Source organism: Mesocricetus auratus, unplaced genomic scaffold (assembly GCF_017639785.1).
Source record: "Mesocricetus auratus isolate SY011 unplaced genomic scaffold, BCM_Maur_2.0 Super-Scaffold_100026, whole genome shotgun sequence".
NCBI classification, from domain to species: Eukaryota; Metazoa; Chordata; class Mammalia; order Rodentia; family Cricetidae; genus Mesocricetus; species Mesocricetus auratus.
In genome coordinates this window covers 6,701,257-6,715,048 of record NW_024429207.1, presented here as the reverse complement: position 1 = coordinate 6,715,048, position 13,792 = coordinate 6,701,257, and the positions used below count along the sequence as shown (strand labels likewise).

Here is a 13,792-nt window from a genome sequence, read left to right as displayed (position 1 = left end):
TGTAGGAGAAGCAGGGAGACCTTTCCCTGCTGTCGGGTTCGTAAACCGATGCAGCCACTATGGAAATGGGTGTGGACATTTCTCACAAAGCCAAAGGAAGAACTACCATGTGACCAGTTATGCCAGCCTGCACGTGTATGTACTCCAAGGGGTCTGTGTCCCACGACAGAGCCTTGCACACCCGTGACCATTGCTGCTCGATTTACAATGGCGAGGAAATGGGCTCGTTCACAGGAAAGTGGTTGGGGCTGTGAAACGGGGCCGCAGTGACTCAGGCCTGGAAAGACACTCATGTCGTCTCTCATGCAGAGCCCAGATCTTCCTTTTTAGACGTGTTTCCTTAAATCAGAGTGTCTGCAGAGACCAGGAGGCTGGAAAGGGTTCCTGAGAGGGAGGGGAGGGCGAGGCCATAGGAGAGGACGGGAACAGAACACATGTCAAAGCAAGAGAGGGACACTGGAGGCGGAAAGACCTAAGCCAGCATGGGATGGGGAGACGGAGAAAGGAGAAGCAGATGGGCAGGTTTAAGGAGGAATTGGGACAAGATGGCTCAGCCAGTAAAGCGCACGATGACCTGAGTCACGGACTCCACAAAGTTGTCTCCTGACCTCCTATTGTGTGCTGTGGGACCTGCATGTCCACACACACACACACACACACACACACACACACACACACGCACACGCACATGCACACGCACACACACACACGCACACTGTTTTTAAAAATGAAGGGCAGGGGCTGGAGAAATGACTCAGAGGTTAAGAGCATTGGCTGTTTTTCCAGAGGACCTGAGTTCAATTCCCAGCAGCCACATGGTGGCTTACAACCATCTGCAATGAGACCTGGCGCCCTCTTCTGGCCTGTGGGCATATAGACAGATGCTGTATACTAAATAAATGAATCTAAAAAAAAAATGAAGAAAAAACAAAAAACAAAGGCTGGTTAGGCAGAGGCAGGCAGATCTCTGTGTTCGATGCCAGCCTGGTCTAGAGTGAGTTCTAGGACAGCCAGGACTGTTACATACAGAAACCCTGTCTGTAAAAACAAACAAACAAAAACACACACACAAACAAATAAAAAACCTGAAGTATATATCGAAAGGCTTACAAATAATACTTACTTGATATTAAAATATTTCTCTTTCCTTTTAATTTTGTTTGTTTGTTTTGTTTTTAAGACAATGTTTCTCTGTGTAGCCCTGACTGTCCTGGAACTCATTCTGGTCGCAGACTGGCCTCAAACTGTTGAAGATTACCTATGTCCTTCAGTAGCAAATATTTAGCCAAGATTTATTTCTGTAAAAGTAAGCAAGCATATCCATGGCATCGGCATGCAGAGCAATAATAAGTTTCACAGATGTATTGACTGCTTCCCTGAAGCTGGGATAAAGCACCATGACCTGAGGGAGTCTGTAGTGACTTATGGTTCCAGAGGGACATGAGTGCATCTTAGCAGGGAGGTAGAGCAGTGAATGTCAGGCGTGGCAGCAGGAACAGGAAGCCCACAAGAGAGCCCAGTCTGCAAACACAAGCAGGGACAGAGAGAGCAAATTGGGAGAGGGATGAGGCTTAAAACTTCGTAGCTCCTCCCACCCCCTGCAAGGGACATACGTCCTCTGGCAAGGCTGCCTCTCCCCCAGTCCTCTCCAAATAGCACCGCCAACTGGGGATCAAGTGTTCCGGTGCCTAAGGGGACATTTCTTAGTCAACCCTATCTCTCTGTGTCTCTGTCTCTGTGTCTCTGTGTCTCTGTGTCTCTGTCTCTCTGTCTCTGTCTATCTCTCTGTCTCTGTCTCTGTCTCTCTGTCTCTGTCTCTGTCTCTGTCTCTCTCTGTCTCTCTCGTCTCTTCTCTCTGTCTTTCTATCTCTATCTCTATCTCTATCTCTCTGTCTCTCTCTGTCTCTGTCTCTCTGTCTCTCTGTCTCTCTCTGTCTCTGTCTCTCTGTCTCTCTCTGTCTCTCTGTCTCACACACACATACACACACTTTTTTTAAAACTAAGTTATAATTGTCAGTAAATGTTTGACTTGTATACCTATTTTAATATCTATGTACCCAGAGTTTCAGGTAGGGCTTGGGTATAGAGTGGTGGAATGCCTTCCTAGCTTGTCCAAACCCTTGGCTTTTATACCCAGCACCACATAAACACACGTGGTGGTGCACATCTGTAATTTCAGCACTGGAGGGGGCAGAGTCCAGGAAAATTACTAGTTCGAGGTCATCCCCAGCCACACGGTAAGCTGGAAGCTACCTGGGTTTTTTTTTAAGTTTTTACATTATATAATAATGATTATTATCACTATAAATTATTAGACACGGCTTATAAGTGGAAGACATTTAAGAAGTCCTAACTTGGACACATTTTCTTGAAGGTCACAGAGACACTCATTCGATGAAGTTCAGGTGATGATGTCCTTGATGAGCTGCTAGTTTCTGCTGCCATTATCTTCAGGGCACTCAGAAACATCCGGGAAGTCCTCCCCCAGGTCCCCGGGCAGTCTACACTGTGGGTGACACCTCTCCTTTCCCTCTTATATGTGGAAACTAGGTGAAGGGAAGGATGGGAAACTCAAAGTGTGACGGAGCAGGGGAGGAGGGATGGGGAAGCTAGTTTTCCAAGGGACGAATGCAATCAAAATACCCTGAAAGTGCACATGAAAATGGAACCTTGCCGTGTACAATTAATATAAGGTAATAAAAACTCAAAACAATCCTAAGTAAATCCATTTAACCTCTTCTTGTTACAAGTACTCTCAAACTAAACAGACAAGGTTCGCTAGATTATCTATTGCCTACTTTGATTTTAAATTCATTGTTGGGATAACATTTTATCATGCCTAATTAATAATAGTTTAACCTCCTTTCCAGTATTTAGTCATGTTTCCACATTAAACAAGGTTTGTCTCTGAGATTAAGATAAGCCCATTTTATCATGTAAAGGATGTATATGTCAATATATGAATATATGTGAATATGCTATATTCATAGACATATATATTCAAGAGTTTATGCCAAGGCTGGAGAACGAGTCAGTGGTTTGTGAACACTTGCTGCTCTCGCTGAGGACCCTGGTTGGTTCTCGGCACCCCTGTGGCTACTCATAATCGTCCTGGATTCTGATTACAGGGATTCTGATACCCTCTTCTGGCCTCTGATGCACATGGTGTACATACATGCAGGCAAAACACTCAAATACATAGAAAAGGAGAAACAAGTCCTTTAAAAATACACCTTGGGAAATATTTGTCTCAATGACACTGGGTGTGGTGGGTGGTGCATACCTTTACCTCCAGTGTCCATGAGGCAGGCAGGTCTCTGAGTCTGAGGTGATTTCAAAGTCAGCCTGTCTACACCGCAAGTTCCAGGACAGCCAGAGTTGCATAGTGAGACTGTCTCAAAAAACAAAAACAAAACAAAATAAAACAAAAAAGCCAGGCTGTGGTCACACCTTTAATCCCCACACTCAGGAGGCAGAGGCAGATGGATTTCTGTGAGTTTGAGGCCAGGAAAAAGTGAGTTCCAGGCTTGCGGGCGGGGGGGGGGGGGTGTATGTGGGGTGATGGTGGTGGTGGTGGCCCACAACTTTCATCCCAACACTCAGGAGTCAGAGGCAGGAGGATCTCTGAGCTCCAGGCCAGCCTGGTCTACAAGAGGGAGTTCCAGGACAGCCTCCAAAACAATACAAAGAAACCCTGTCTCAGGAAAAAAAAAAAAAAAAAAAAAGGTTCCTGGACAGCCAGGATACACAGAGAAACCCTGTCTCAAAAAAAAAAGGGGGGGAGGAACTGGAGAGAAGACTTAGGGATGATGAGTACTGACGGCTCTTCCAGAGGATCTGGGTTCAATTCCCAGCACTCATGTCTGTGACTCCTGTTCCTGGGGGTCTGACACCCTCACACACACACACATGAAGGCAAAACACAAGCTTACATAAAAATCAAGTAATTAAAAAGTTTTTATTCTAAGGGTGGTAATTTTATGCTAACGGTGGTACATTTTATGTTAATGAGGTACACATTTTATGCTAATAGTATGCATTGTGTGCTAAGCGTGGTAATCCCAGTACTCTAGAGGCAGAGGCAGAAGAATCTGAAGTTCAAGATTATCCTTAGCTCTATAGAGAATTTAAGGCAACCTGGGGTGAAAAAAAGCTGTCTAAAAGAAGGGAAAGAAAAAAAGCTGGGGTAGCAAATGGCCCAGCTGTTAAAAGTGCTGGCTGCAGAAACGCCACAGCCTGAGTTTGACCCTTGGGACCCGGGGCGGTGGGAGAGCACAGACACCCTATAGTTGTTCTCTGACTTCACATGCATGCCAAGACTTGTACACACACGCAACAATAATAAAATCAAACCACCACTCTCTCTTTTTTTCTTGTATTTGGAGATAAAGTCTCATTGTATAGTCCCAGGTGGCCTGGAACAAACTCACGTAGATAGTCTCTACCTCTGCTTTCGGAGTGCTGGGATTACAGGAGTGTGCTACCACACCCAGCAAACAAATGTTTATGTCAAGAATGAACATGGGATTTTTAAAGTGCATTTAATAGCCATTTTTATTTTTATTTATTTTTATTTTTTATTTTTTGGTTTTTCGAGACAGGGTTTCTCTGTGTCTTTGGAGGCTGTCCTGGAACTAGCTCTTGTAGACCAGGCTGGCCTCGAACTCACAGAGATCCACCTGCCTCTGCCTCCCAAGTGCTGGGATTAAAGGCGTGCGCCACCACCGCCCGGCTTAATAGCCATTTTTAGTGTATGACTTTTCTTATAAATTTCTGGAGAAATGAATTAATATTTGAGCATAATTTAGAATAAGCTCCATTTGATCATGCTATACTCATTAAAGGTTTTTTTATGTGTGTGTGTGTGTGTGTGAGTGAGAGAGAGAGAGAGGAGAGAGAGAGTTTATGTGTACCAAATCCATACAGGTACACCTGTGTGTGTGTGTGTGTGTTTATGTGTACCACATCCATACAGGTACACCTGTGTGTATGTGTGTGTGTTTATGTGTACACCTGCAGAGAACGGAGGCTGTTGGATCCTGTGGAACTGGCGTTGACAGGCAGTTGTGAGCTGTCTTGTGAGTACTGGGAATGGAACCCAGGTCCTCTGCAATAGCAGTTAAGTGCTCTTAACCGCTGAGCCATCTTTCTAGTACCTTATTCTTTAAAAAATTTCAGGTTTTTTTTTTTTAACATTTTGCAGCATGGGAGCAAAGATCAGAGGACAAACTTCGGAAGTCATTTTTCTCCTTTCACTGTGTAGGTCAGTCCTGGGAAAGCACCCTCAGGTCACGTCTTTGTGGCAGGTGAGAGAGACATTTCATAAGCTCATGACATATCCTTTCGATGTGTTGCTGGAGTTTATTCAGATTTCACTTCGCAGCTAAAGTTCCTTTTTGTTGAGGTAACATATATTTTTAATTTATTACATATAAAACGTCCTGTCCCCATGCCACAGGAGGGCACCAGATCTCATTACAGATGGCTGTGAGCCATCGTGTGGTTGCTGGGAATTGAACTCAGGACCTCTGCAAGAACAGCCACTGCTCTTAACATCTGAGCCATCTCTCCAGCCCTGTTGGCTCACAAACAAAACATTGGAGTTAATGCTTTATTTTTATATGCTCTGGAACAGTAAAACTGTATTAGAAATAGACATGGTGTGCATTCTTGTAGTCCCAGCTACTCAGGGTGGGATCAGGGGGTAAGCAGAATAATGCTTAAGTTCAGAAGTTCCAGGTCAGCCTGGGCAGTAGAGAAAGACTCCATTAAACAAAGAAATAATACAGCTGGGCGGTGGTGGCGCCCACCTTTAATCCCAGCACTCGGGAAGCAGAGGCAGGCGGATCTCTTGAGTTTGAAGCCAGCCTGGTCTACAAGAGCTAGTTCCAGGACAGCCTCCAAAACAATACAGAGAAACCCTGTCTTGAAAAACCAAAGGGGGGAAAAATAATCTTTGCCTTAAAGATTTCTTAGAATCCCTTTATGAACTATGCAGGAATATTGTGTTTTGTTTTTGCAAGACAGTGTTTGTGTAGCTTTGGCTGTTCTGGAACTTTCTCTGTAGTAATTGATGTTTTATGAATTATGGTAAATTGTTTTTCTAGAAAACTACCCATTTCACTGTTTTCATAGGACAGTCTCTGTATCAGTCGCTATTTTCTCTTTGTGGGGAGACTCTTGCATCAGCCATTGCTATTCTCCCTTTTGTCTTTGATTAGGGTAATTCATGGTTTGTACTATTGTTTAAAAACAAGATTTTAAACTCAGCTTTTGATTCTACCCAGTTGTTTTAAAAAAAGATTCTACTTTATCAACTTCCAATTGTAACTTTTTTTTTTTGGAGACAGGGTTTCTCTGTGTTATTTTGGAGGCTGTCCTAGAACTCGCTCTGTAGACCAGGCCGGCCTGGAACACAGAGATCTGCCTGCCTCTGCCTCCCGAGTGCTGGGATTAAAGGCATGCACCACCAACACTCAGCTCCCATTCTAACATGTTTCATTTTTTCTTAATGTTTTCCTTCTTAGTTTGACTTGGTATTTAAACATCACCTGAACTGCATCCAAATGTATTCCTGTTTTGGCTGTTAGCTAACTTGTAGTCTCTATCTCTCATTCCAGAATTCTTAAAGATTTCAAATTTCTCTTAGATGCCAAGTTGAGCTTAGTGTCCCATGTCTATAGCTACTCGGGCAGCTGAGGTATGAGTGGATTAAATTGGAGACCAAAAAAAAAAAAAAAAAAAAAAAGAACCTTGTTATTTCTAATTTAGCTGCATTGCAGTAAAACGTGTCTATACCATTATTGTTCATGTGTAAATGTTCTGTAAGTACTTGTAAAAGTATATGCTTGGCTTTTCCAGGAATTCCTGTGATATTTGGACGTATGTTTAATGTATTATTATTGTCTACATCCTCAGCAAACCTTTTTATTCAACTAATGTCCCTGACATAGAGAGGTGACAAACATCAATACTATTATGTCTAAACTTCTGGTACCTCCTATTACATCATATGTTGAATGTCAGTTTTCTAGTATTATATCTATGCTGTATTTTTTTTTTTTTGAGACACGGTTTATGTAACAGCTCTGGTTCTCCTGGAACTTGCTTTGTAGACCAGGTTGTCCTTTAACTCAGATTGACTTGCCTCTGACTCCTGAGAGCTGGAACTGAAGATGTGTGCCAACATGCCTGGCATGAATTAGTTTTTTATTGATTTTTTTTTTTTTACCTCAATCCAGCCATTTCTAACAACGAGTTAACTTCTTTCTTCTTGGTATATTTCCACTTTTGGTCAACATTTTTTTATTTTGTTTTTTTTTTTTTTTTTTTTTTTTTGAGCAGGGTTTCTCTGTGTCTTTGGAGGCTGTCCTGGAACTAGCTCTTGTAGACCAGGCTGGTCTCAAACTCTCAAGAGATCTGCCTGCCTCTGCCTCCCGAGTGCTGGGATTAAAGATGTGCCTGTCTTGGTAAACATTTTACCAGTAATTGTTATGTACAAAATGCTGCAAGCGCTTGACTTTTTTTTTGCGCTTGTCCTTTTGCTTTATGAACACCCAATAAATGCCAGCTTGCTGCTTGCTTGTTCCAGGTAGCTCTTGAAAACAGGATTTGTCTAGAGTACTAAGACTTGTGGAAGAAAGCTGGAGTCACACTGCTACAAGACTCCTGACCTTGTCTAAGAGTATAATCCTAGGTGTCTCTTACCGGCCAACACAAGTCCTTTTCTGTAAGGGTGTAATAGGGAAGATTGAATGACTTGTTCTTTTTCACAAATAACTAGATTTAAGGGTGTGCTCTGAGTGCTAACTACTGGATTCTAAATACAATTTCAGTGGGAACAACTCTTCCAGAAAGGCAATGATAGGGGAAAATCCAGCGTATGGAACTAAGGGAGCCCATGCAGACCATCAGGTAACACTGTCAATCTCTTCTGGCAGCCACTTACCAATGACGTTGGCAGCAAAGTTTGGATGTGAGAGCAGCTCAAAGTCCAGCAGACAGGGAACGCGGGCAGCAGGGGAAGCTCTGCTCTAGGCCACATTTTTGACTAGTTTTCTTTTGGGAGCATAATTGGGGGATCTGGGAAAGAATGTGAGACGGGAAACTCAAAACCTGGAGTAGGCGAGTGGCTTTAGTGATCCTCTTTGTGTGGGATAAGACAGAAACTGGTTGAAGTCTCAGCAGCCACGTTTCGACCCTGAGCATTCTTTATTGGCCTGCCCAACATGCATCTTTTCATGGTTAAGGCCTAACCCTTGAAGCAATGAGAACTTTGAACTATCCCCACTATAATCTGATGCAATACGTTCAAACTGTGAGTACAAAAGTCAAAGAAGGCAGAGCTGCTGGGTGTGTCGTGTACGCCTCAAGACCGTGGAGCACACACGTGAAAGAGTAAGGGGGAAGACAGGAACTGAGTGCACATGCATCTTGCATTTTAAAAGTTTAACTAAAAGGGTTGGAGAGATGGCTCAGCGGTTAAGAGCACTGACTGTTCTTCCAGAGGTCCTGAGTTCAATTCCCGGCAACCACATGGTGGCTCACAACCACCTTGAATGAGATCTGGTGCCCTTTGCTGGCCTGTAGACAGAAGGCTGTATACACAATTAAAAAAAAAAAAGTTTAAAATAAAGAACCCATGAACATAAAAGTTAGAGGCATAAGGAATACACCTATAAATCAAGCACTCAGGATGCTGAGCCGGTGGGGACAGAGTTTGAGGCCAGCGTAGGTTACACAGAACCAGACTAGCCAGGGCTACAGGGCGAGACCTTGTCTTATAAAAAGAAAAGAGTAGTTAGCCCCTAAAGGTGCTTGCCTCTCAGTGGCTAACCCTACTACAACCTATCTATACCCCGCACACGGTCTCAAGTGAAATTACCATCACAGTGTGTGGATAGGCTTTCTGTGGTCCAATGATCCACTGTCAACTTCAAGGGATGAGTAAGTGGTCTCCAGTGACACGGCTAAGAATTCAAGTTGTCACCTTTGCTAAAGCCATGCTACCTTGAGAAAGCAAACGGCAATGTTTGCAGCTGTCGTGCTGTTGGGATTACTTATCTGGGGTTGACAAGAAGTTTTCAGGAGGTTCAGTGGCTAAAGGTTAGTGCCAGCAAGTCTGATGAGCTAACTTCTATCCTGGGACCAACATGGCAGAAGACAGATTCACACAACCTACACACACACAATCAAATGCAACAATTAGCCATTTGTAGTTTGCAACCAAGGAGCACAACTTAAAAGGGCACTTAAGAAGTGGCTGTGCTGGGCAGGTTTGTGTTACACAAGTTTAAAAATGCTGAGCTCTTCAGTGGTGATTTGCAAATCCATCAAAACTAAATGATATATAAAATACCCTTTGTACTTTAGTTTCAAATAAAAACCTAATTAATAAATTACTTATCATTAAGATGTTGAAACAAAAGGAAATTGCAAAAGCAATTATTTTAAAATTACAGAATTTGTAGTGAAATCTGCTATCTTACTCTCTAACAACTTTAGGATCTTTGCAATACAATTCTAAATTTAGCCATTCAGTTTTTTTTTAAATGCCTAGGGTGTAGTATCAGCTGCCTTTGTCATTGCCATGACCAAACACCTAACAAGAAACAGCTAGAGTGTTTATTTTGGCTTATAGCTCTAGGGGACACAGCCCACCAAGGCAGGGAAGCATAGTGGAAGGGCATGGGACAGCAAATCACACTGTATCTAACCAGGAAGAAACAGGACATGAAGAGAAGCCAGCCTAGTCTACGTATCAAATTCCAAGTCACTTAGTGTTAAGAGTAAGACTGTCTCAAAGGAAATGGGGCTGACATACTAGACTTCAAGGCTCATCTCCAATGACTCATGTCCTCCAGTAAGGATCTGTCCTTTAGAAAGAGGTTCCACTGCAGCCCCACCTCCCCATGCAAATGACCAAGGCCATGTCACATTTGAAGCCAAAACAGGTGTATTTAATTGTTAAAGAATACACAGTGCAACATAGCATTTTAACAATCATGTGTCCTTGGCAATTTGTTCAGCTGTACTGGGGGAAGCTACAAACTGTAACCAAAGATCTTCAATGTTTCTTTGCATGTGTATGCATGCAGAAGTCAAGTTGATCTCGTCTTCCTCAGTGGCCCCTCCACCTTACAAACTGAGGCAGGGTCTCTGGCTGAGCCTACAGCTCCCTGGGATCCCATCTCTGCTTTCCCGGTGCTGCAATCACAGATGAGCCAGCACTGCCACCAGTGTTTACATGGAAGCAGCCAACTGTTCTTTCTACTCAGAGCCAACTCCACAGCCACAGGCATCTTTCTAGTTTTGTCAAGAGCATACATATGTTGTAAATAATATAACCATGTGAGTGGCCACACACATCTGTAGCACCAAGGAAGCAGAAAGAGTTACTTTGCAAGTTCAACACCAGCCAGGACATAACATACCTACCTTCTCAAACACCAAGAAAATATATTATCAAGTTTTCAACTACTTTTATTTGAGGTACTACAAATTCAACTTAGGGCCTTCTTCAAATACCAAATAAGCATTCTATATCACCTACCTTTCTGGGGGTGGGAGTGGGGAGCTTCTAGGCAGGTTTCTTTGTAACCCTGGCTGTCCGAGTACTCACTCTGTAGACCAGGCTGGCCTCTGCCTCCTGAATGTTGAGATTAAAGGTGTGTGTCACCAGGATCTTTTTACTTTTTACTTTCAGATAGGGCTAAAAACTTCTCTATAAAGCTCCAAGTCGTTGGAATTATGAGCCTATGAGAGCAGACTCTTCCATGTCAAAAGCGTACTGTAATTTAAAAAATTTCAATATAATAGTGTTTATAATTAGGAAATTACCAAATCATCTAATCAGATGTATTTCAGAAATGTATTTATTCTAATGTTTGGCTCACTTTTCTGGTAAGCATTGGTTCACAAAATACAGCACAGAAGAAACTTGAAGATGTTTTTACAATTTACTTATGCTATTGCTCCCCACAATATATAAAGTTAGCCCACTTACAGACTATAGATTGTGCCCTGATATCCAATGAGCCATCCTCAAAAAAACAATTTAAAAAAGGTTATCTGGCAAAATACAAACATCCCTGATTATTTCAGTTCAAGCACAGGAAACTAAACATCTTTGTTATTTCTAAACTACAAAATAATTTTTACATACTGAATTGTGCTTATTTTCAACCCTCCAATTCCAATACAGCTGGGGACTATGAGACACCTTTTCTGTACATTATCACCTAGAAAGCCAAAGGCCACTAGGATAATCAAATACCTTAGACCAGACTTTAAAAATAAATCCTACTTAGAATCACCTAAGACACAAGCAAGATTCTACTTCGTTACAACAGATGCAATTCACATGAACACAACCTTTAAAGAACTGACCATGGCTCTCTAGTCTTCTCCACATTCTTCTGACATCTGCAAATACAAAAACCACCTGGTTCTAGATATAAACTTTGACTTCCCTATCCATAAAAACATGTGCATTACTAGGAAAACTACTTGGTTGTAGTTTACTATGAATAGTTGTGAGAAGCCAAATTGTTTAAGACTGGGTTATGACTTCAGGGCAGGGGAAAAAAAACACAACTTCTTGAAAAGGTAAAATAGCTTAAAGCATTTAATATCTAAACAAATCAATCTGTTAATATTAGTAGTCACAAAATATGCTTAATATAGAAACCCACATTTATGTTTTAAGAAATTGTAAATTGCATTTCATCTCAAAACATAAATTAACCTGCTTAAGAATCAGCAGCAGTCAAAATCATGGCGAATTTTAAACAACTCCAGAGTAAAATAACAATAAGTACTTTATACTGCTTTGTATCTTAAAAAAAAAAGTTTACAACTTATCATGAAAATAGTTTGAGACAACCACTCTTATTCTTTAACAGATGTTCAACATTATGAGCAACATTCTTAAAACTTTGTTTCATAGATTTTTCACATATTCAAATACTGTGGTCCCCTTTCCTTTGATGGGATTTAGTCAAGTTAGAGGAAAACAAAAAAGCATGGTAGACAAGTTAATACATTTCCACCAAATCGGAAGTAATACAAAAATTTAAAGATTCTACAGAACTATACATCGTACCTAATGCGTCATTAAAAATAGAAGACAATATTTTCTTCAGCAAATAAAACAGCACACTGGTATGCTGTCAATGTATACCTTTTAATAGGTACTGTCATTCATAAATCATTTACAACTTCTACTTTAATGAAGAGAACTAGAATTTAATTTTCTGCAAAACTGGAAAAAAGCAATACAAAATCTGTGAAAGCCAGTGTTTTATATTATATAAAAGCCAGTTTTTCTCTTCCAACAGCAGATCCTGGATGAAGCGGTAACGTGGAGACATTACAGTAACTCTTGAGGATGTTTCAAGGCTGGAGGTAAGTTCACAGGTCTCGACTCTTCATCAAGGAGCACTAGATCCTCCACCTCACTGCCTCTGTACTTCCTTTTGCATATCTTTACCACCACCTTCTTCTTGAGAAACAATTTCAGTGCTTCTCTCGATGCTACTGCCTTTGCATTCTCTTTGCTCTTTCCACAGCCAGTGCCCAAATACACTGACTTACACCTCAACTCACAAACAATACTTTCTTGAGAGCTCTTATTTTGAGGCAGATCTGCCAGTTCTTTCAATGGGACAAAAAACACATCCAGTGTTGCTTTCAGAGCTTCAATCGCTGCATTCAGCAGCTCTCCATGATTCACATTGGGGCTAAAGCCACCAACAGCTACCAACTTCCAGGCCACTGTTTTATACAGTCTGTTGAAGAAAGGTTGCTTCTGTTTTACATCTTCATTGGTTAACTTCCGACAAGAGAATTTGACAGAACTCTCACTGGCCTGTGAGGTACTTTTAGAAGGCAACTGTGAAGTGCTACTCTGAGAGCTACTCTTAGAAGCTAGCTGAGACATGCTTGCTAAGGAAGCACTTTTGGAAGCTACAGAACCACTGCTCTGGGAGCTGCTTTTGGAAGCTAACAGTGATGCAGCTACCTGAGACGTGCTTTTGGAAGTCAGTAGGGAAGAATTGGTTGAACTGCTCTTGGGAGTTAGTAAAGAGGTGCCTGATGCAGAACTGTTTTTAGGAACTGAGGATGACACATTTGCCTCTGAACTAGTTTTGGATGTTAACCCACTTGAAGCTGTCTCTGGACTAGACTTAGAAGACAGTAATGGCAACTCTACTTCTGAACTTCCAGAGGAACCCAACAAGGGCACCTCAATCTCTGAGCTGCTCTGAGAAGCTAAGACTGAGGAACCTTCCAAAACACTCTTTTTAGGTGATCCACTCTGCTGTCTGGAATCAGTGGATTGGGTCACATGACTATTCATACTGGATTTCAACAACGAAGAAACAAACGATGCTGAGCCATGTTTATCTGGAGCTTCTGGGTCAGAAGCTTTTCCAGCCCCTGCTGTTGTTACCTGAGAGGAATTGCTGCTGCTTTGGCTGCACACAGATCTATCTCCTTCACTGGTGGAGCCACTCTGATTAGAGACACCAGAGCTGCTCCTAGCTGAGGCCCCACTACTCTCTGACTTGGTGGATGACCCAGTGGATGCTGAACTGCTTTCCTGCTGAGCCGAGGAACGATCTGTTTTGGCAGATTTCTTTCCATGATCTCGCTCAACTGAAGAATTGTTTTTTCCTTCTATGACTCGTTTTTTGGATGGCTCTTCTATCCCTTCTAGAAAGAAGAAAAACACAGGTATTTCACTAGGAGACCCACATACATCAACATTAAGAAAGCACAAAGACAGCTG

At 42.0% G+C, this 13,792-nt stretch overlaps 1 protein-coding gene across 2 annotated transcripts in view; it reads right to left on the bottom strand.

Annotated features, from left to right (window-relative positions):
• Positions 1 to 10,858: 10,858 nt before the first annotated feature.
• LOC110340328 (CDKN2A interacting protein) overlaps positions 10,859 to 13,792 on the bottom strand; it is a 5,011-nt gene continuing 2,077 nt past the window's right edge. Inside the window, exon 3 of one of the 2 annotated variants that reach the window (XM_040731810.1) lies at positions 10,859 to 13,716. In XM_040731810.1, coding sequence (XP_040587744.1) covers positions 12,371 to 13,716 — 1,346 coding nt within the window. In that variant the 3' untranslated portion in view covers positions 10,859 to 12,370. The remainder of the gene's footprint in view (positions 13,717 to 13,792) is intronic. The other variant, XM_040731811.1, reaches the window with a different exon arrangement.